The 24,718-nt window shown below is 38.3% G+C and overlaps 2 protein-coding genes across 2 annotated transcripts in view; both read right to left on the minus strand.

Moving 5' to 3' along the window:
- arhgap11a (Rho GTPase activating protein 11A) overlaps positions 1-24,718 on the minus strand; it is a 1,047,489-nt gene that overhangs the window by 960,411 nt on the left and 62,360 nt on the right. The gene's annotated exons all lie outside the window — the stretch shown is intronic.
- Positions 1-24,718, minus strand: part of dnajc17 (DnaJ (Hsp40) homolog, subfamily C, member 17) — a 109,673-nt gene that overhangs the window by 27,614 nt on the left and 57,341 nt on the right. Inside the window, 2 exon segments of the mRNA NM_200246.3 lie at positions 18,644-18,766; positions 21,493-21,573. Coding sequence (NP_956540.3) covers positions 18,644-18,766; positions 21,493-21,573 — 204 coding nt within the window.

The following is a 24,718-nucleotide window of genomic DNA, read 5'->3' on the forward strand; positions in this document are numbered from 1 at the left end:
TTTATGTAAAAGGGTTCTTTAATAACAGCAGCTTAAAGACGCCTCTCATAAGGAGAATGAAGTCACATGCTCAGGTGTGAGTTTCTCAGACTTCAACAGAGTGTCAAAATCTTGACGCTTCTGTGGCTCTCGTCTATCAAATCTGAGCTTAATTCTGTATTCTCTATTGGATTCGCATCAGGTGATTGGCTGGGCCGTTCCACAGCGTGATTTTCTTTCTCTGAAAGCCTCTGAGAGTCTCCTTGGCTGTGTTTTGGATCATTGTCTTGCTGAAATGTCCACCCTGGTTTGGTCTTCATCCTCCTGCTAATGAAGATGCTGGACTGATGCAGCTGATGTTCATTCACGCCCTATTCACACGGGGCTTCAGCATCAGTGTTTGACTGAAGGCTTGTCTGAAGTTGGGGCTGAAGCGATCATCATAGCAGCTTCATCCAATGAAATTCAGTCAGCAATAGGCCACTGTCTTGCTGGTGTATTTGCATACAATGATCTGATTGGCTGACGCTTCCGTCGGCGCTTGAAAAGCTGAGCTAGTCCCAACTTCTGCAGCGAGCAACGCCTCTGAAGCATCGCCGACGGATCCACAATGCAGTTCGCCAACGCCTGACATCACCCTTTCAAAGTGAATGGGAAGCATTGAAGATGACGCCTCGTGTTAATGGGGCGTTACACTGAGGAAGGGCAGAGGCTTGCTGAAGAACTACTGAGAGATTTCAGATGCTGTCTGGGCTTTCACTGCCTATCTACACCTCCCTTTCTTCATGTGTTCAAAACTTTTTACATGTGTCATATTATTTTATTACACAGAACTTCTTTTGTAAACTAATTCGATTTGTTTTCTCTGCATATATGGATTTCTTTAGTTGTTTTTTTTTTTACTTAATTTAATTTAAGTCAACAGCGCCTTTAGAAATATGTTATCTGAGAAAAATGCTGACGTGTTCAGTACTTATTTTCTCCCTGCATGTTTCTTCCTGTAATGCAAAACTAAATGTGGTGATCCAGAAGCATTTCTGATTATCATGTCCGATTGTTATTATTATTACTATTATTGAAAAGAGTTTAATATTTTTGTGTAAAATGTGATATATTTATTTTTTCAGGATTAACAGAGGAACAGAAATTTCAAAGGACATTTTATCACATTATTATGTCTTAACGGGTTGCAGCTGGAAAGGCATACGCTGCGTAAAAACTTGCTGGATAAGTTGGCGGTTCACTCCGCTGTGGCGACCCCTGACTAAAAAAGGGACTAAGCCAAAAAGAAAATGAATTAATTAGGTGCATCGCTGCTAAATAAGGTTGTATATTTAAAAAGCTTAGAATGACCAAGAGGCGGCACTATGTTGTTGTTTGGGAAACAGCCACTAGATGCCGCTAGTGTCATACGACGGCTATTTCGGAATTAATACTCCAATAGTATACAGCATATTGTAAAAGTGTGTAAAATAAACTATTAGAAGTGCAGATGATGGTGATAGTAAGTGTTGTTTTGTCGTCTTCCAGTTTGTATCTCAGCTTTAAGGTAGAGATCTGCGCGGGACTAAATTTTGAATCCCGCTCCCGCCCGCACCCGCCAGGTTTTAGCCCGAACCCGACCGCTCCCGCTTATATTAAGCATTTGTTGTCCCGCTGCCCGACCCGCCCCGCTTTCTACCCGCTGCGCCGATCCCGCTAAAGAGCAGGGGGAGAACAAAACCGAAAACCACCCAGCTATACAGAGTCCAGACAGCCTATAACAAGCTGTCTGTATAAACACACACACACATAGCACCAAGCACACACACACAGCCAAAGCTCTCTCTCTCGTTCGCGCGCGCACTAACAAACAAACAAACAAACACACACATACACACACACACACACACACACACACACACACACACACATAAGCACCAAGCGCGCACACACAGGCAAAGCTCTCTCTCTCTCTCTCATTTGTGCGCGCAAACACACACCTCTCATTTGCGCATGCGCACACACACACATACACACACAGCAACAAACAAGCTAAACACAGCATACGCTATTTTATTTACACACATACATACGCGTGCTCGCTCAGTAGTCGGGAGCGATATTGCTAGACGGCCCGCTCCCGTCCCAAATGAAACCCGTTACCGACCGCTCCCACACTTAAATCGGAAATTTATTCCCGCGCCGCAGAAATCTGGTCGGGTCCTGCGGCTGGAATGCAGACCTCTACTTTAAAGCACTTTTTAAATAAATAAATGAAAAACAAAGCCGCTGTTTGGCATCGCAACAGCAGTGAGATCCAATAGACGGCCGATCGCTTTCACTCCAAAATAGTGGAGTCACGGGGTTGTTGCTGGGCGCTGTGGTTGCAATGGAACTTTCTATTGAGTGGCGCCTCTTGGTCATTCTAACACCCCATTCACACGTGGCTTCAGCGTCAAATGCTTGACAGAAGGCTTGTCTGAAGTTGGGGCTGACGCGATCGTCATAGCAGCGTCAGCCAATGACATTAATCCGTAAACGGCTACTGTCTGAGGCTACTTGCATACAGCGAACTGATTGGCTGACGCTTTCGTCGGCGCTTGAAAGTTGAGAAAGTCCCAACTTCTGCAGCGAGCAACGCCTCTGAAGTGGTGCCGATGGATCCTCAATGCAGTTCGGCTACGCCTGATGTCACCCATTCAAAGTGAATAGGAAGCGTTGAAGCTGACGCCCCGTGTGAATGGGATGTAAGCTCGTTGATATATTATTAATTCAACAATTAAATATTTACGAATGCGGTTTATTTTTAAAGTTGTTTTCTTTTTTAATAATTCTAACTATTTAATAATATTTTGGGGCAGCATGGTGGCTCTGTGGTAAGCACTGTGGCCTCACAGCCAGAAGGTTGCTGGTTCAAGTCCCGGCTGGGTCAGTTGGTGTTTCTGTGTGGAGTTTGCATGTTTTCCCCGTGTTGGTGTGTGTTTCCTCCGAGTGCTCCGGTTTCCTCCACAGTCCAAACACATGCACTATAGGGGAATTGATTAACTAAATTGGCTGTAGTGTATGTGAATAAGTGAGTATGGGTGTTTCCCAGTACTGGGTTGCAGCTGGAAGGGCATTCGCTATGTAAAGCATATGCTGGAATAGTTGATGGTTCATTCCACTGTGTAGACCCCTGATAAACAAAGGGACTAAGCCGAAGCATAAATAAATAATCATATTTTAAATGATTGTTGTCTATATTTTTCTGCATATGTGTGCATACAATATTCATTTTAGGCATGCTTTTAAGCACAGCAGGAAGCAGCGGTTTTGTTTTTGATAAAAATCTGAAGTCTGGACAATAATAACACAACTGAACATTTGCTTCATATTGCTCAATGAAATATTTCTTCCTGGAAATGCAGGATTAGGAAACTTACTGCGCTTTCAGTCCAAAACCACACATCTCCTGAAGGAAATCTGCTAGTGCAGTTATTTAAGCTTGTGTAATGGGGTTAAATATCTGCAGCAGTGCTAGTTAATGATTGCTAGAGTCTGGTTAAACATTAATCAGCTTTTAGTTGTGCACTTTAAACTGTGATTTTCTTACTACACTGCACCTTACTGAATAAATCAACACCTTTTCTTCTGTCTGCACTGTTAAAACACTGTGATTTATTACATCAAGTAACAACCAACCTGATTAAGACAATAGCCGGTTTTTACACAGTGATAACAGTAAATATCTGGAAAATTTCCGGAACGACTTTACCTGTAAATTAAACAAAAAAAAACGCTGTTCACACAGACACGGACGTTACTGTTTCCCAGAAAAGATCGTTCACACATCCTTTCCAAAATAGCTGTAAATTCTGACATCATTATCCAGAAATGAGCTCTAACAGGCTGCGCTTGTGTTTGTGAACATTTGACTGCATTACAAACTCTGTGGATGGATCAGTATTGTAATGAAAATATATGGAGAAACACTTTCGCATGTCGAGATGTACATGATATGTGTGTGTGCTGATGCTCACCGGCTCCTTCACGGACACATGCGACACGTCAAGCAACTGAAGGAAGCGGAGCTTGAAAGTAAACAAACAACAGCTTATCATAAGCATAATTTTTTACACAGTTAGCATTAAGAAGGAACATATTCCCCTTATTCTTCGCCGACGAGAGGGCGCAGCCATTTGAATCTTTTTGGCTCGAGACTTCCGGTCTCATTCACTTCCATTCATTTTTAGACATTAAAAGCTGCTCGTTTCGCTGTTTGATGTTGCAAATTGATATTTCCCTATTATATTATGCTACTTGGTCTGTATAGTCATGCAAACATTTGTTTGTAGAGCAAGCATCTTGACCGTTTTCTGCCGTTTATTACTCCTAGTCAATATTCCCATAGGCGACTGAATCGGAAGTTCTAAGACAATCGCGAAAACAGCCGCACTTCTACATTTTAGAATAAGCTCAATAAACGTGATCTGACTAACATCCAGCAGCTAAATATGTCTGAAACAATATTCAAAGGCTTTTCAAAAACCATGCAGACGTGAATGGGTCTGACTGTTCTGATTGGCTAGAGTAGACGTCTCACGTCAGCGTTTTCTAGACATGCACACGCTCTTACCGGCAATCTTTCTTCTGCGTTCACACAGCGCAGCATTCTGGCAAATTACCGGTAAAGTTACAACTTCTCCTTCTGGAAAACAGCCAGAACTAATTTACCGGTGTTTTCAAAAAGGGCCTGTTCACACATACACACCTTTTCGGAAGATTGCCAGTAATGTTCCAGAAAGGTCTGTATGTGTGAAAGGGGCTAATAATTAGGCCTTTACAATATATAATTTCAGCATCGATATGCAATGTGCAAATCTGCAATAGTGACATTGCATAATTTGTAAAGTCGTTGCAAATTTTAACTTTAATGTAATAATATGAAAGACTTTTATTTGGATGGGGTTTTGTAGGCTAAAGAACTTAAAGCTTGTCACGTTAATGAAGATTAGTTGTTTAATTATTTAATGCAATAGAATAAAGAGTATTCAGTGTTATTTTACATTTGATTGCTGAATTTCTATTGCTCAATACTGTTAAAGTACAACCCAATTTCCCCAAATTTCTGTTTAACGGAGAGCAGATTTTTCCAACACATTTCTAATCATAATTGTTTTAATAACTCATCTCTAACAACTGATTTATTTTCTGTTTGACATGATGACAGCCAACACATGCTCATTCTAAAAAACTTAGTCCCGTGGACGTTTCTGGAGACCGCAAATTAAGTGGCCGGAGGTACGTATGGCTGCGTTTAATTTTTTAAGCGAATGCTATGGGGGGGTGTGAAGCTGTACATTTTCGCGTTTACCGGCTGACCGCTTACCTCCGTGTGGAGGGCTTTCCCGCTGCAACCAGTTTGCCCAGTTAGCTCGTCGTGTACATCAGCGGATTTGAGACTCAGAGAGGAGTTGACCATGACGACGATGACCGGGTTTGAGTCCGGGGAAGAGCGGTTCAAGACATCAGATAAGACAAAAACAGAATCCAAAAAATAAAGTGAACAAGTGAATAACACGGTGAGAATGTGGTAAAATCTGAAAACGTGGTAATAATCAGACGAGGGCTTTTCTTTTTCTGGACAGCTTTTGTAAATCGGGTTTAGGGAAGTAAGCGGGCGAGAGCAATCGGTAAAACTGGTTGGGTTTAGGGAAGTAAGCGGGCGGGTCAATCTGTGGCTGCGTTCGAAACCGCCTACAACTCAGTAGGTACTGCATTTGAATTTAAACGTACTACTCGGGCGTTAGAAAAGTGCGCTCTATACAGTATGGAAGTGAAAAGTATGAATGGAATTCGGACATACTACATCCGCCATTTTGTCATGGTCACGTGACTTACCTGCGTCAATTGCGTCGCTTTACTCCCATTCATGAATTCTCTCGCGGGGCATCATGGGATAGCGCAGCATGCATGGGATGCGCACTCTAGAATCTCGCCGGAAGTAGTAAGTCATCCCGGTACTTCTCGCATACTGATTTTGGAATTCTATGAATTCGGACATACTACTCGGCTCGCATACTGATTTTAGCGTACTATATAGTATGGAAGTATGCGGTTTCAGAAGCAGCCTATAAAATTGGTTGGGTTTAGGGAAGTAAGCGGGCGGGTCAATCAGTAAAATTGGTTGGGTTTAGGGAAGGAGGAGGGTGGGTCAGTCGATTGGCCGGTCGCCCAGTCAATCATTTAGTCATTCAGCCAGTCGACAGCAGCCTCTGGTGGGTTCACGCGAGAACAGCGGGGGTGCGAACAGCACTTTTAAGATGGCGACATTTGAGATGTGAAAAAGTGCACACAGCGGCCTCTCACGGATTTACGAAAACAAAAACTGCAAAAATACGTACCTCCCTGGACGTATTTTGCGGCCTCCATAAACGTTCACGGCACTACGTTTTCAGAATGAGCCTGGGTTGATGACAGCACATAATATTAGACTAAATATTCTTCAAGACACTAGTATTCAGCTTAAAGTGACATTTAAAGGCTTAACTAGGGTAATTAGGGTAAAGTTAGGGTAATTAGGCAAGTCATTGTATAACAGTGGTTTGTTCTGGAGACAATCCAACACTATTATTGCTTAAGGGGTGAATAATACAAGACAAAAACAGAATCCAAAAAATAAAGTAAACAAGTGAATAACACTGTGAGAATGTGGTAAAATCTGAAAACATGGTAATAATCAGACGAGGGCTTTTCTTTTTTCTAGACGGCTTTTGTAAATCGGGTTTAGGGAAGTAAGCGGGCGAGAGCAATCGGTAAAACTGGTTGGGTTTAGGGAAGGAAGCGGGCGGGTCAATCTGTGGCTGCGTCCGAAACCGCCTACAACTCAGTAGGTACTGTATTTGAATTTAAACGTACTACTCGGGCGTTAGAAAAGTGCGCTCTAAACAGTATGGAAGTGAAAAGTATGAATGGAATTCGGACATACTTCATCCGCCATTTTGTCATGGTCACGTGACCTACCTGCATTAATTGCGTCGCTTTACTCCCATTCATAAATTCTCTCGCGGGGCATCATGGGATAGCGCAGCATGCATGGGATGAGCACTCTAGAATCTCGCCGGAAGTAGTCAGTCATCCCGGTACATCTCGCATACTGATTTTGGAATTCTATGAATTCAGACATACTACTCTGCTCACATACTGATTTTAGTGTACTATATAGTATGGAAGTATGCGGTTTCGGACGCAGCCTATGAAACTGGTTGGGTTTAGGGAAGTAAGTGGGCGGGTCAATTGGTAAAACTGGTTGGGTTTAGGGAAGGAGGAGGGTGGGTCAATCTGTAAAACTGGTTGGGTTTAGGGAAGTAAGCGGGCGGGTCAATTGGTAAAATTGGTTGGGTTTAGTGAAGGAGGAGGGTGGGTCAGTCGATTGGCCGGTCGCCCAGTCAATCATTTAGTCATTCAGCCAGTCGACAGCAGCCTCTGGTGGGTTCACGCGAGAACAGGGGGGTGCGAACAGCACTTTTGAGATGGCGACATTTGAGATGCGAAAAAGTGCACACAGCGGCCTCTCACGGATTTACGAAAACAAAAACTGCAAAAATACGTACCTCCCTGGACGTATTTTGCGGCCTCCATAAACGTTCACGGCACTACGTTTTCAGAATGAGCCTGGGTTGATGACAGCACATAATATTAGACTAGATATTCTTCAAGACACTAGTATTCAGCTTAAAGTGACATTTAAAGGCTTCACTAGGGTAATTAGGGTAAAGTTAGGGTAATTAGGCAAGTCATTGTATAACAGTGGTTTGTTCTGGAGACAATCCAACACTATTATTGCTTAAGGGGTGAACAATACAAGACAAAACAGAATCCAAAAAATAAAGTAAACAAGTGAATAACACGGTGAGAATGTGGTAAAATATGAAAACATGGTAATAATCAGACGAGGGCTTTTCTTTTTTCTAGACGGCTTTTGTAAATCGGGTTTAGGGAAGTAAGCGGGCGAGAGCAATCGGTAAAACTGGTTGGGTTTAGGGAAGGAAGCGGGCGGGTCAATCTGTGGCTGCGTCCGAAACCGCCTACAACTCAGTAGGTACTGCATTTAAATTTAAACGTACTACTCGGGCGTTAGAAAAGTGCGCTCTATACAGTATGGAAGTGAAAAGTATGAATGGAATTCGGACATACTACATCCGCCATTTTGTCATGGTCACGTGACCTGCCTGCGTCAATTGCGTCGCTTTACTCCCATTCATGAATTCTCTCGCGGGGCATCATGGGATAGCGCAGCATGCATGGGATGAGCACTCTAGAATCTTGCCGGAAGTAGTCAGTCATCCGGGTACTTCTTGCATACTGATTTTGGAATTCTATGAATTCGGACATACTACTCGGCTCGCATACTGATTTTAGTGTACTATATAGTATGGAAGTATGCGGTTTCGGACGCAGCCTATAAAACTCCATAAACGTTCACGGCACTACGTTTTCAGAATGAGCCTGGGTTGATGACAGCACATAATATTAGACTAAATATTCTTCAAGACACTAGTATTCAGCTTAAAGTGACATGTAAAGGCTTCACTATGTTAATTAGGGTAAAGTTAGGGTAATTAGGCAAGTCATTGTATAACAGTGGTTTGTTCTGGAGACAATCCAAAACTATTATTGCTTAAGGGGTGAATAATACTGACCTTAAAATGCCTTTAAAACAATTAAAAACTGCTTTTATTCTAGCCGAAATAAAACAAATAAGACTTTCTGCAGAAGAACAAATATTATAGAAAATACTGTGAACAATTCCTGAATCTGTTCAACATCATTTGGGGAATATTAGAAAAAGAAAAGAAAATTCACAGGAGGGTGAATAGTTTTGACTTCAACTGTACTGTATATGTGCTATAATGCGCAGGTCAGCAGTGCAGTCTACAGTTTTCTCCTGCTGAGTTCTTCAGGTATTGTTATTGGCCCGCGTGTTGGATTTAATTGTTCCCTCCGCACGGCTCTGATAATAAATGGACATTATTTGGATTGGGTTTAGTTTCCCGTCTATAGTTGTGGGGGATTGTGGCTCTGAGCTGTGATAAACTCTCAGGCTTTGCGTGATATATGAACGTTGTGAAATTTCCTGGACCGTGAAATAAATGACTAATAAGAGCTTTTTGGATTGTGTGCTTATTTTTTAAAAACGAGCGCTCGTACCACTGGTACCAGAACAGAGATCAACTTGTTCAGCACAAATGTAACTTGCATGATTTACTTTGACTGAGTTCAGGCTTTTCACACACTTTAAGTTTTGGCCACATGTGCCGACTCAATGAGCTCAAAAATAAATTATTATTAAATAAATACAAAAATACAATAAAATAATATCCAGACTTGAACTCCAATACTGTGTGTTTGTATGTATGTCTGGTTCTCGAATCTGACTGGCTGTTGTGTACTCTTGTGTACTACTCCACCAACATAGAGTGACAGTAGATCAATAAACTCACTACAGTTTGACAAATATTGCTGCTGTTGGACAACATCATGTACTTTTGAGGCTTTTTCAGGGAAGAATGTTGTTGTTTAGATTGCAACTATGCAGTTTATTTATAAGGAAAGTGCCTATTTTAAATATTTATAATTGCTGAGACAGCGTGTTGACGGCCATCAGCCTGTCATTGAGTGGAGCAAAGAGGGTTGACGATCCACCACAGAATGGCGACAGAGACAGCATCATAATAATTATAATTTCTCAGAGACAGCGCGTTGGTGGCCATATATATATATATATATACAGTTGAAGTCAGAATTATTAGCCCCCTTTTAATTTTTTTTCTTCTTTTTTTATTAATGCCCAAATGATGTTTAACAGATTCAGGAAATGTTCACAGTATGTCTGATCGTATTTTTTCTTCTGGAGAAAGTCTTATTTGTTTTATTTCGGCTAGAATAAAAGCAGTTTTAAAACTTTTAAACACTTCTTTCTTCTTGATAATCTACAGAACACACCACTGTACAATAACTTGCCTAATTGCCCTAACCTGCCTAGTTAACCTAATTAACCTAGTTAAGCCTTTAAATGTCACTTTAAGCTGTATAGAAGTGTCTTGAAGAATATCTAGTAAAATATTATTTACTGTCATCATGACAAAGAGGAAATAAATCAGTTATTAGAGATGAGTTATTAAAACTATTATGATTAGAAATGTGCTGAAGAAATCTGCTCTCTGTTAAACAGAAATTAGGGAAAAAATAAACAAGCGGTCTAATAACTCTCTCTCTCTCTCTCTCTCAACATATATATATATATATATATATATATATATATATTAGTGCTGTCAAAATTAGTGCGTAAACACATGCGATTAATTTGAAATATTTAACGAGTAAAAACATTTAAGCAATTAACGCAGTTGCAGGTTTTTTTTAACCTCCTGTTGTGTTGGACGTGTTCAACATGCGAAGAAATAAAGATAAGACCAAGGAAGCCCTTTTTAAAGGCAAGTTTCAGTATAAAACAATTAATGTGGCATGACCAGGCTATCCAGAGCGATCATGCATGTTGAATCTGAAGGGAGTCGTGTGTGTGTGTGTGTGTGTGTGTGTGTGTGTGTGTGTGTGTGTGTGTGTGTGTGTGTGTGTGTGTGTGTGTGTGTGTGTGTGTGCGACATATTTGAGTAGGGGTTTCTGCGAATGAGACGTACCTGAAGAGCAGTGGGGGTGAGTTGTGCGCGACGAACCTGAAGAGCGGGCGAGATTTTAAGGACCGGGCGAGAAATGCGCGATTTCCAGGAGATTATCATTCATTTGCGGGCATCCGGGAGTCTCTGTGCATTTGCATGATACTCTCGCAACTTCCGGGAGACTTGGGATGTCTGGACTGGATTGTCTTAGCAACTGGATTAATGTAAAGTTTCTACTTTATAATTAATGTTCTCAACTTTACAATGAGTGCAATTGTTTGTATTGAATACTTTATTATTATTATTATAATGTTCCATATCTGCAATTCCTGTATTTTGACATTTTTGCAGTCCACTTAGAATCCAACATGGAAATCAATGTTTTCTTTATTGGCATTAATTGTTTTGAAATTTAAATGTCATTAACATGCCTGTGTTTTTATTTCTGTAATAAATATGGCTGTTAAGCCAGGATCTTGATGGTTTATTGTGGGTATGTTGTTTACATGAAGAAATCTGTGTTACAAGTTAAACAAAAATTCTAATAAACAATTATATTTTGAATTTAAATAGTTTTGTCTTGTGTTTACATTAATTTTACATTTGAACAGCCAAAATAATTTAATAAAAAAAAGTGTGATTAATTAGTTCATTTTTTTTATCGATTGACAGCACTAATATATATATATATGTATGAAGAGTTCAGATACAAAACCCTCTAAATTCAACAGACTTTATATATATATATATATAAATATATATATATAATTTCTAATCTATAACTATTAATATATTTTTTAATTGCAAAATTGTTCGCACATTTCAGGGAATAACCACCACAAAATCAGTCATTTTTATTGCAAAACATGACAAAAAAACCTCATGAAAAACTAGGGGGTCTGATAAAGTGTTTAATAATATTATAATTATTATTATTATTATAATTGATTATTATTATTATTACTGTAATAGTTGATATTATTATAAATCAATAACAACAGCAGCAACTCCTGTTTTTTTAATTAAAGTTAAAGGAAGTGTGTGTGTGTGTGTTTATAAGGAAGAGTTTGTGCGTATGTGAATGTGTGTAATAGTAAGTGTTTTAGTGTGTGCATATGTATGTGTGTATGTGTGTTTGTAAGACAGAGCATGTGTGTGTGTTTATAAGTAACAGAGTGTGCGTGTGTGTATATATGTGTGCAAGTATGTGTGTGTTTAAGAATGTCTGTGTGTTTAAGAGGAAATGTGTGTGCTTATATGTGTGTGTTTAAAAGAGGAAGAGCTTGTGCGTATGTGTGCGAGAGAGAGACTGTGTGTGATTAAGAGTGTGTGTTTGTGTGCACATATATGTGTCTCTGTATTTGTGTGTGTCGCTCTGTGTACAATATGTAGAATAAAGTGCACACTCAGTGTGTGTGTGTGTGTGTGTGTGTGTGTGTGTGTGTGTGTGTGTGTGTGTGTGTGTGTGAGAATGGTCTGTTTTTCTTTGCTGTCAAACGCATCAGTGTTTCTGCCAGACACAACATGAACCAGATGGATGGACTATTTCAGGGAGTTTTCCTTTTTCAGCCATATCTGTGGAGCTCGACTCAAATCTGCATTCTTCCCCAAAATAAACTCCTCTGCGGGCCACGTTTGGCTCTTGGCAGACCGAGGTTTGTTCTCGTTCTGGAGACGACAGAGGGGTTTCTGGGAACGCTGTGCTGAGAAACACTGATGCTTGACACAGACACTATTTTATGGAGAAGTTTATCAGTGTAAATATCTACTGTAAACATGCTTAAAGGGGGGCTTTTATCTAAAAATCACTTTATAAGTGGGTTTAAACGCAGTTGTGTGTCAGCAGTGTGTGAATATCTCCAGCCTCTTATGGTGAACATGAATTAAGTGTATTTGATCTAATCAGACTTAATAAAGGAAACACTTTGATTGACATCCTACTTTTGTACGTGTCATCAGAGGGGGGAGCCCCGCCCACTAGTGCCTATTTCCCCCTTATTAGGGAGAGATAACAGCCATGAGTGAGAAGCAGCCATGAATATAAAAGCAACTTCAGCTCAATAAAGCAGGTTAGGCGGAACAGCGCTATTTACTGGGGTTTTGTTGTTAAACTAAATATAAATCTACATTATAGATGCTGTAAAAGGACCTTAAGAAACTGAAAATAATCACATCAATCTTCCATTAGGAGATTTCAGTGGCTGAACAACACATCTGTGCATAAGTCATTCATAACACAACACAATCTAACATCAGCTTAGCCTGACTAAAAGTGTAACGAAGTGGGATCCATTTGCAGTGTATTTATTAATGTAGATGTAATGCGTGTGCGATCTTACATCAAACACAATAGTGTTACGTTGAAGGGTTAGCGGCAGGTAACCACAGTATGGATGTTTAGTAGGGGTGTCACGATTTCGATTTTTAATCGAAATCGAGCGAAATTTAAGCTCAATTTCGATTATCGAATCAAAAAATAGAATCGTCGATGCTGCCACGCCCCCATGTCACATCATCTTGTCTTGCCAAGCGGGAAAAAACAGGCTTGTTGAAGTGCTTGTTAAACTGCAGACGCAGGAGACCCGTCGACAGAGCTTAAACCCTCTCCTCTTTCAATGAAGTCGCCGGTGTGGAAGCATTTTGGATTTCACGTAAGTTATGTTGACAACGTTCGTGTTATAGACAAAAAAAACAGTTTTGCAAGCTCTGCTATGTACGTATTAGGGTTCGTCCGATAGACAACACCGGCATTGCGATCCTACGCCCGCCCCTGTTGCAAATCCGATGCGAAAAGTTCACACTCAGGCCCTGTTTACACTGTCTTTGTTTTTAAATGGCATTTTAGAACAACAACGATTTGACATCCACAGTGGCGTGTAGCATTTCTGAGCAGCCCTCCTTCCTCTCTACCTCTGAAAATGACCATCACGTGACCACACAGACACACACACACACACAGCCATGCGCTCGAGACAGCAGGTCCAGGCAGTCTGTACACTGCTTCGATCTTTCACTCACTTGTACTTAGTCATTTTAGCGAACACCTCAGATACTGTTGGCTGGTTCCTGTTGGTTGTGCGTCTTTTTTCCCGACGCCATTATAACGACACAGATCACTGCCTATTCACGAGTCCCGCAGAAAAAGTGATTGACAGGTGGTAATTATGTGTGTATCTTGCCTTTATTCATTTACTGTATGATTTGTTTACGGGTAAAACAAAGACCACGCAGGTCAGGTAGTTTAAACGGTAGGCTACAAATAATTAATTGGTCATTAATTAATTAATTATTCATAATCGAAAATCGAATCGTGACTTTAGAATCGAAAATGTAATCGAATCGAGGATTTGGAAGATCGTGACACCCTTAATGTTTAGGCATGGGTCTGAGGCAGGCGGCGAATATCAAGGTCGGTGTTCAGGCTAGAGATCAAGGACTTTGACTTTTGGATCAAAGTCGGTAATCAGGCAGGGGTACAAGGCAGGCGGCTGGCAGGACGAGGTTGGAGAACAAGGAAAGGTAAGCAACGGGAAAGCAGGCAAGGATGAGAAACGCTCAGTAGTGTTAGCCGGGGCAGAACAAGACTTCGCAATGACTGAATGTGTTTGTGCTGCTTATAGGCGTGAGCGTGGGTGATCAAGTGGATGCGCTTCAGGTGTGCAGGCTATCAGTGTAAGTGGATGACGTAATGCAGGGTTTTTCAAAGTCTAAGACGGTGGGCCTCCCTTTTGACACAACTTATCCATTGGCGCCCCCCTCCTCCCAAACACGCACGCACACACACACACACACGCACGCACACACACACACACACACGCACACACACACTTACACACACACACACACACACACACACACACACACACACACACATATATATACAGTATATATAAAGACACAGACAGATGTCAGACTGTTTACTCACTTTTATCATCATTTGCATGAAAGTGCAATTATTTACAGAGTAATAACAAGTATTTTAATATAACGTTTTTAAAACTAGGATGATGGTTCAATATGAATAGAACAGATCCAAGAACTGTCCATCCCAGTCAAAACAGTCGAAGTTTAGCGGGTCTCATGCTGTCATTAGCCAAAATATTTTGACAAACCACACATAAAGGTCGTGGTTCATCAGCTGGTCCTGTCCACGTAAATCCTTAACTCAAATACTGATCATCATATCGTCGTCTTTTGGGTTTAAGCCCTGAACTTAAAGGCTTTTGTGGCGAGGGGGCGTGGCCGAGAGCCGTGGGAACGGAGTGAGGCCACCGCGTAAGTGGATACACCTGCGGTGCGCACCTGCCTCGGATCCCACGGAAGGAGCCCTGGATCATAAAAGGAGGAACGAGGGCAGAGGAAGCCGAGAGAGGACCGGGCCCAGACATATTTTACTTTTGCCTTTTCCGTTTGTTCTGGTTTAGACGGCAGCTCTAATAAATCATTTTAAAACTGCTTCGGTTCTCCGCCTCCTTCTTCCCGGCGGCCAAAGGGCCGTGAACTTCATTACAGCTTTGAATCGGGGGGTCTCAGAAACGACCCATTGTATTAGCAGGCATATACCTGTATTGGCGGGCTTGCCAAACAGAAGCGAATTCACAGCTATGGCCTTCTGGGTAAAAAAGGTTTTCTTATATTTGACGTATTATTTTTTTTGCTTTGTTTAATTTAAACATTTAAATATAATAAAAAATACATATAATAATTAAACTTAATAATTATATTTTATATTCCCGCGCCTCCCCTGCCATGCTCTGGCGCCCCCCAGGGGAGGCGCGCCTCACACTTTGAAAACCCCTGATGTAATGGTTAATAGTCCTGGGATGGTGACCTCTGCTGGCCAGCGAGGGGAATGACTGGGACCGAGTCGGTGACGAAAATAGTTTTAAAACAGAACATGACCTGTCTAACAGTAATACTTCAGCCGTGGTGTCGTCTTTCCTCCAGCGTGCTAAAGTAACTCCAATATTGATTCAGGTTTTTAAAAGTTTCAGTTCAGCATTTGATTTCTCCCGGTCCGTCTCGAGACCGCATGGCCGCTTATGCAGACGGGTACGCGCTAATCTGCGTGAACAGATGCGCAGAAATCCGAATCTACATTTGCTGACAGTCTGAGCTGCTTATCGGAATTATGGGAGACGTCAGTCCGACTCTATTTAATTGGATGAAATTTTTTTTGTTTTATGCCTTACCCAGAATATAAAAATACATATCAACACATTTAGATCATTTACTGTAATCATTACTATTGGACTGTGAAGAGACTTTCAACCTGCCCAACAAAAAATGTTTCTGAAGACAATCACCTACTGCAGCTTTAAATTCACATACCAGGATAGAAACACAGCTAGTGCCACCCCATCTTTCAGAAATCATTCTTATATGATGATCTGATTACTGATTTTTATTATTAAGGTTGAAAACGACTTCATATTTTTGTAGAAACCATAACATGTTTAATATGAAACCATTTGTTTAGCAAACACACAGAAAAAAAAGCCACTTCTTATCTTTTAGGTCAGTCAAACTAATCCTCCATCCAGAAACCTGATTATCCATATCTGGGTGTTTATATGGATGCTCTGCTGGATAAATCTGCAGGCTAATGCCCCATTCACACGGGGCGTCAGCGTCAACGCTTCCCATTTACTTTGAATGAGTGACGTCAGGCGTTGCCGAACTGCATTGTGGATCCGTCGGCACCGCTTCAGAAGCGTTGCGCGCTGCAGAAGTTGGGACTAGCTCAACTTTTCAAGTGCCAACGGAAGCGTCAGCCAATCAGATCGCTGTGTGTAAATACACAAGCTCAGACAGTGGCCTATTGCTGACTGAATTTCATTGGCTGACGCTTTATGACGATCGCTTCAGCCCCAACTTCAGACACGCCTTCAGTCAAGCGTTGACGCTGAAGCCCCGTGTGAATGGGGCGTAATGGACGGCTGCTTCTCACTCAGGGCTGCTGTTTATGCTAATGAGGGAGAGATGGGAACTAGTGGGCGGGGCTTTCCCCCTCTGATGACACGTCCAAAGGGAGAATGTCAATCAAAGTGCTTCTGCAGAGTGTTTATAGCAAGTCTGATTATAATGAATACAATTAATTGTTAATTATTAGAGGCTGGAGATCTTCACACACTGCTGACAGACAACTGTGTTAAAAGTGATTTGTGCATAATAGGATGTTTATTTAAAGTTTTAATTTTAGCCTTGGTTATTTGGTCATTTTCATGAATCACTTTTGATTAGTTTTTGTTTTTAATTATTTCTGTTTATCTTTCGTTTTATGTCAGCTTTAGTCATCTTGTTCTGATTCATACGGTCTAGACATCCCCAACAATGACTTCATGCATGATATTATGCAGTTTCAGCAGGATTTATGTTATGATTCATCATGGTGAGCAGACGAGTCTAAAAGCAGGAGCGCAGAACTAGTGAAGGCCTCGTCTCCAACATCTCGTGCCAGTCACACATTACACACACTGCTACACACACTGCTACACACACACACACACACACACACACACACACACACACACACACACACACACACACACACACGTCTCAGTCTGTAATGAGGCGGTGCTGGGGGTCTGAGAGTGGCTCGCGTGCCTGAGCTCCAACTCAAACAAACTCACACACAGCAGCAGACTTGCACAGCAGCACCAATGCAAAACCTCCATGTTTACATACTTCTCTCTGACGGACACATGACAAATGTTATTTAGATTGAACGCCAAATCCATAAGAATCATCTGGAACGGCGGGGTAACTTTAGACAGTTGTTACACTTCACAAAAAAGACAAGCGCTCACGAACAGAAGCATAGAGAACACATTTACAAGAGTGGTCATTTCCAGTTCAAGGGTCAGTTCACCAACAATAAATGCACATTCTGGCATTATTTACTCAACCTGGACTAGTATCAACCCGGTGTGAAATTATTTCTTCTGTTAAACACAAAAAGAAGATATACTGAGGACGGTTGGAAGGAACAGCTATAATATATTTTTTCCTACTGTATGTTTGTCAATAGCTATTTTTTCTACGACCCATTTCTACTTTTATTTTGCATTATTGCATAAAAAATGCGCAACTCATTTATTAGAGAAGAAAAAAAGACCACATCGGCTTCTCCTACCGCATTTCTCCGCTTGACATTTGCTCCAGTTTATCAGGAAGTGATGATTTTCTTCTGTTTTCTTTCTCATTGGATGGAAACGCTGATTTTTCACTGATTTGCATGCAATAATACTGATTTGCACATACATTTAATTTGCATCTCTCAGTCAATCAGTGACTTTTATTTTGACATTTTTATGTCAAAATTTAGCATTTAGCATTTTATTTTACAAAAAGTTGAAACTAATAATTATTTTTAGAATTAATTATAATAAAATTAACTACTATAATTAATATAGGTAGGCATAGATTATTATTATTTTTTTTACTCTCGACGGCTATTTATTCAGACTATTTTGTTTCACAAAAATTCACAAGGTTTCAAATTTACTTTTAAAAATCTTGAAAATGTGTTTATTGACAGATGCATTTTTTAAACATTTATTTGTGATTATTTTCTCAAGCTTTAACAAAATATTTTGTACAATCAAGGGTGTCTAAAAATTAATCATAATAATTAATTTCTTCTTTTTTTAAATATTTGTGCCATGTGAGCTTCAACAATTGTTCACTGTAAACCGAAAGATTATTTGTGTTTAAGCTCCATTTAATCTTCATGCTCAGTCAATCAGTGACTTTTATTTTGGCATTTTTTTATGTAAAAATCTAACAATTTCTATGATACTTATATTCCAAAAAGTTTAAATAAATAATTCTTATCATAATTTATTAATTAAAATAAAAATCCATGTATAATAATGAATATTATAATACATAATTATGTATGAATCATAAATAAACATTCTTTCAGATATTTGAGCCATGTGAGCAGGAATTGTTTACTCTAAACCAAAAGATAATTTGTGTTTTAACTGAAAGTGTTGTAATTTGTGTGTGTGTGTGTGTACCTGTGTAGCACCGAATCCGGTGTGTGTGTTTTCGCTGTGTGTCGTCTGCACAGGCTGACCCTCCAACCACGTGATTTTCAACGGGTTCCCAGTCAGACCGCTCTCGTTTTTACAAGCCAGCTCCTAAATCAGACCACAGAAAAAACAACCATTAAAAACAAAACAAATGCCATTAGAGTACAAATTAAACACCTTTTTACTTTTAAAGGTCGCATGAAGTGCTTTGAAATGTGCATTATTTACTCGATTTTTGACGTAATCTCAACTGAAACGTGAATAGAGGGCAGGACATAGCTCCTCCCCTTTAAAAAAATAGCCAATAGTCTTTGGCTTTCTCACCGCTTTACCCGTGAGATGAGCTCAAGTGCATCAAATGAACAGCCAATGAGGCGGAGGAGGCGGGGCATGCCAGGTACTAGAGAGCATTTGATTGGTCAGAAGATTTGATGAGAAACTGAAGTATGAGGTGACGTGAAAACAATTGTTGATCCGTTCAGGCAGAAGTGGCAAACTACAAGCTTTGGGTGTTGATATCAGTTTTATATTATCTAAACGAGACATTTGTCACTGTTTTGAAGCGCACTAGCTTGTAGTGCAGACTGAAATTAACATCTACATGTTTTATATTAATTTAACAGGACCTTTATGCATTTGGCAGATCAGTTTATTCATAGCTGAAATCAACTGGTGATCTATAGATTGAGCGACAGCAATAATTCACAGTCATTTATAATAAATTACAATATTTATATTACAAAAAACATAATGTTTGTAAATAATATGAATTTCAATTACGTCATTATATACTCGATTTTAAATATATTGTTACTATATATTTTTTCATCAAAACCCCTATTTCAAACAATTTATGTCAATTTTTGATAGATAATAGTAGACAAACGGTTGGTTAGTTAGTTGGTTAGTTGGTTAGTTGGTTAGTTGGTTGGTTACTTGGTTAGTTAGTTAGTTAGTTAGTTAGTTAGTTAGTTAGTTAGTTTGTTGATTAATTAATTAGTTAGTTAATTAGTTAGTTAGTTAGTTAGTTTGTTGGTTAATTAATTAGTTAGTTAATTAGTTAGTTAGTTAGTTAGTTGGTTAGTTAGTTGGTTAGTTGGTTGGTTACTTGGTTAGTTGGTTAGTTAGTTAGTTAGTTAGTTAGTTAGTTAGTTAGTTAGTTAGTTAGTTAGTTGGTTAATTAATTAGTTAGTTAGTTAGTTAATTAATTAGTTAGTTAGTTAGTTAGTTAGTTGGTTAATTAATTAGTTAGTTAGTTAGTTAGTTAGTTAGTTAGTTAGTTAGTTAGTTGGTTAATTAATTAGTTAGTTAATTAGTTAGTTAGTTAGTTAGTTAGTTAGTTTGTTGATTAATTAATTAGTTAGTTAATTAGTTAGTTAGTTAGTTTGTTGGTTAATTAATTAGTTAGTTAATTAGTTAGTTAGTTAGTTAGTTAGTTGGTTAGTTAGTTGGTTAGTTGGTTGGTTACTTGGTTAGTTGGTTAGTTAGTTAGTTAGTTAGTTAGTTAGTTAGTTAGTTAGTTAGTTAGTTGGTTAATTAATTAGTTAGTTAGTTAGTTAGTTAGTTAGTTAGTTAGTTAGTTGGTTAATTAATTAGTTAGTTAATTAGTTAGTTAGTTAGTTAGTTAGTTAGTTAGTTAGTTAGTTAGTTAGTTGGTTAATTAATTAGTTAGTTAATTAATTAGTTAGTTAGTTAGTTAGTTAGTTAGTTAGTGTAATGGAAATTCATTTTTAGATGAGCTTTATATGTTAGAAACTTGTCTAAGACTCATTATTACATGTGTGTGTATCTGTGTTCTCCATATGTTCATCATAAAACCTATGTGTACATTTTTATAGATAACTATATTTCTTTAGGTGAAAGCTTTTTCATTATCCTAAGAAGGATGTGTGGTTGTTATGAGCATATCGCACGAACAGCAGAAGACACCTGACGTAATTGTAGATGAGGCCTTATTGGGAGTTGACCTTGTAAGCAGTACAAACCAGATAAAAGGGTGAACACACTTGACTTTAGTATCTCACTCTGCAGAAACTGTTGTTGCTGTATGACTGTGATCTTCTTTATAAAGAATAAAACTTGTAAAAGACATCCCGGGTAAGACTTTGTTTGTTGACCACTGAGAAAGCCTCCTAAGAGAAAATAGCCACTACATTAGTTAGTTAGTTAGTTAATTGGTTGGTTAGTTAGTAGGTTAGTTAGTTGGTTAGTTAGTTAGTTAGTTAGTTAGTTAGTTAGTTAGTTAGTTAGTTAGTTAGTTAGTTGTTGATTAGTTAGTTGGTTGGTTGGTTGGTTGGTTGGTTGGTTGGTTGGTTGGTTGGTTAGTTAGTTAGTTAGTTAATTGGTTGGTTAGTTAGTAGGTTAGTGAGTTGGTTAGTTAGTTAGTTAGTTAGTTAGTTAGTTAGTTAGTTAGTTAGTTAGTTAGTTAGTTAGTTAGTTAGTTAGTTAGTTAGTTAGTTGTTGATTAGTTAGTTGGTTGGTTGGTTGGTTGGTTGGTTGGTTGGTTGGTTGGTTAGTTAGTTAGTTAGTTTCCCCATGTTGGTGTGGGTTTCCTCCACAGTCCACTACAGGGGAACTGAATAACTAAAATGGCCGTAAAGTATTAGTGTGTGTGTCTTTGTGAATGAGTGTGTATTGGTGTTTTCCAGTAATGGATTATGGGTGGAGGGGCATCCGCTGTGTAAAATTTATGCTGGAATATTCGTTGGTTCATTCCGCAGTAGTGACCCCTAATAAATAACAGACTAAGCCGAAGGAAAAATGAATGAATGAATGAATGAATTGTGATGCAGCAGTTGTGTATTTGTACACCTGATTCAGATAAAAACACTCACAGCAGCTTTTGCAGAAGCAAACTCCACCACAGCGCTGCCCTTCTTCTTGCTGGATATCAAAATGTTCAAGACGTCTCCATACTGCAACACAAACACCAGACAGTCAACCATCAGCACGCTGAAAACTGTCTAAATAGAAGGGTGTCAATTCAATTTAGGCCTCCAACTAATATGAAAGAACATTAATGAATGAATGAATAATGGTTATTGCAGTATTCTGTATCCCACCCTCTTTTCAGCAGTCCACATTCATTCCTGTGGCTTTTAAAGTGACAGTGCGCTATTTTCCTGCTGACGACTTCATTTATCATTATTAACTATGATTAACTAAAAAGTTAATCACTCCCATCAACTGAAGGACTATTGTAGCTTTAAAAAGAAAAAAACTTAGTTTAATTCCTACAGTGATGACTGTACAGTATACACAATGATAAGTTCAATGTACATATTTTATATATTTATTTATATAAATAAATATATTTATATATATATTTATATTAATATTAATATTATCAATAATTGAGGACTTTTCTTTGTTTTTTTCCTACTTCATCCATTTTTAGCATCCATTTTTAGTATTCTGCAAATTTCATGATCTCAGAATTGCATAGGTGTAATTTCAACATAAAATAAAATAAAAGAACAAACTTACCAACTAATTAAATAACTAACTAACTAACTAACTGACTAACTGACTGGCTGACTGACTGACTAACATAAATGCATAAACAAACAAACGAAAGAAATAATAAAATAAAAATTAATATTAAATAAAATAATAGAACAAACTTACTAACTAATTAAATGACTAATATAAATAAATACCTAAATAAACAAACAAAAAACAAAATAAATAATTATTAAAAATAAAATAAAAGAACAAACTAATTAAATAATAACTAACAAAATAAATATATAAATAAACAAACAAATAAATAAAAAATAAATAATCTAAAATTATATAAAGAACAAACTTACTAACTAATTAAATAACTAAATAATATAAATAAATATATAAATAAACAAACAAACAACCAAATAAAATAAAATATAAAATAGAATAAATAATTATTAAAAATAAAATAATAGAACAAACTAATTAAATAATAACTAACATAAAAATACATAAATAAACAAACAAACAAATAAAAAATATTAATATAAAATAAAAAACAAACTAACTAAAATAAATAAATAAATACATAAACAAACAAACAAACAAAAATAAAATACAAAATAAAAGAAAAACTTTTCTAACTAATTAACTAACTAACTAACTAACTAACTAACTAACTAACTAACTAACTAACTAACTAACATGAATAAATAAATACAAAAACAAAGAATTAATACAAAAAAATAAATAAAATTAAATAAAACAATATAACAAACTAACTAATTAAATAATAGCTAACATAAAAATACATAAATAAACAAACAAACAATCAAATAAAAAATAATAACAAAATAAAAGAATGAACTTACTAACAAATTAACTAACTAACTAAAATAAATAAATAATTACATAAACAAGCAAACATTTTGCAAACATATTTTAAATAAAATAAAATTAAAAAGTTGCCGCTGGAAGGGCACTTGCTGCATGTAACATATGCCAGATAAGTTGGCGGTTCATTCCGCTGTGACGGCCCCTGATTAATAAAGGGACTAAGCTGAAAACAAAATGAATGAATGAATAAAAATAAAATAAACAAAAGTAAATAAATAAATAAACACATGCATACATACACAGATCAAGATTACAACACTGACCAAAACAATTAAGCTTTTTAATCATGAATTTTCCCATAATCGTGCTGCTCTGTCAAAATATCCGCCCTTTTGCTCAGAAATGTAGAAGAAAAATAAACGTCATGAAAGAACATCATGAGAGGGACGACGAGCCTGAAGAGTCGGATTAAATGTCAATCTATTTTCAGCGTAAATGTTTTCTTCCCAGGTCTGGAGTATTTCTGAGCGTCAGCCATGAATCTGAGAAACATCAGCTGATGTTCAGCAGCATTTACTCCTCCAGCTCAGTCCATCATCATCATCATCACCATTATTATTATTAATATCAGGAATTCTGGGAATCAATCTGGAGTATCGGTCAGTATTTGACCTTTGACCACAAGAAGGAAGATGCCAAATGAAAGTACGTGCTGATCTACGTGCTTTTGCGCCTTGCGTTTTGACAAGGATTGTCAAAATAGAGCCCTATACATAAAAAAAAACATAAATTGCCAGAACCTTTAGTAATTTTTTATTCTTTATTTACTTCTTCATTTGTTTATTTGTTTTTTTATTGTATTTTTTCCTCATCCTTTTTTTAAATTCATTCATTCAGCTTAGTCCCTGATTATCAGGGGTCATCACAGCAGAATGGTGGAAACTACCAACTATTCCAAAAGATGTGTAACACAGTGGATGCCCTTCCAGCCGCAACCTAACACTGGGAAACATCCATACACACACATTCACACACATACTCATACATTAAGGCAAATTTAGTAGATCAATTCCCCTGTAGCGCATGTGTTTGGAATTGTGGTAGAAACCGAAGCACCCGGAGGAAACTCACGTAAACACGGGGAGAACATGCAAACTCCACACATAAACACCAACTGACCTAGCCGGGGCTGGAACTAGCGACCTTCTTGGTGTGAGATAACAGTGATTAACACTGAACCACCGTGCCGCCCACTTTTCTTTTAAAAATTATTATAACAAATAAATAAAATCTTTCGGTTTTTCAGTTTTGCCATCAATTTTCATTTTAGCGCATCAATAATTAATACATTTAAAAACATACATAATATAGTTAAAAATAAACAAATGTACTATTTTTGGGCGAAGCAGTGGCCCAGTAGGTAGTGCTGTCGCCTCACAGCAAGAAGGTCGCTGGTTCGAACCTCGGCTCAGTTGGTGTTTCTGTGTGGAGTTTGCATGTTCTCCCTGCGTTCGCATGGGCTTCCTCCGGGTGCTCCGGTTTCCCCCACAGTCCAAAGACATGCGGTACAGGTGAATTGGGTGAATGAGAGTGTGTGGATGTTTCCCAGAGATGGGTTGCGGCTGGAAGGGCATCCGCTGCGTAAAAACGTGCTGGATAAGTTGGTGGTTCATTCCGCTGTGGCAACCCCGGATTAATAAAGGGACTAAGCCGACAAGAAAATGACCGAATAAATAATTTTTTATTAGTTTATTTGTGTGCTTTTAGTTTTATTTA

This window comes from Danio rerio, chromosome 17, assembly GCF_052040795.2.
Source record: "Danio rerio strain M-AB ecotype USA chromosome 17, GRCz13ab, whole genome shotgun sequence".
Classification (NCBI taxonomy): Eukaryota; Metazoa; Chordata; class Actinopteri; order Cypriniformes; family Danionidae; genus Danio; species Danio rerio.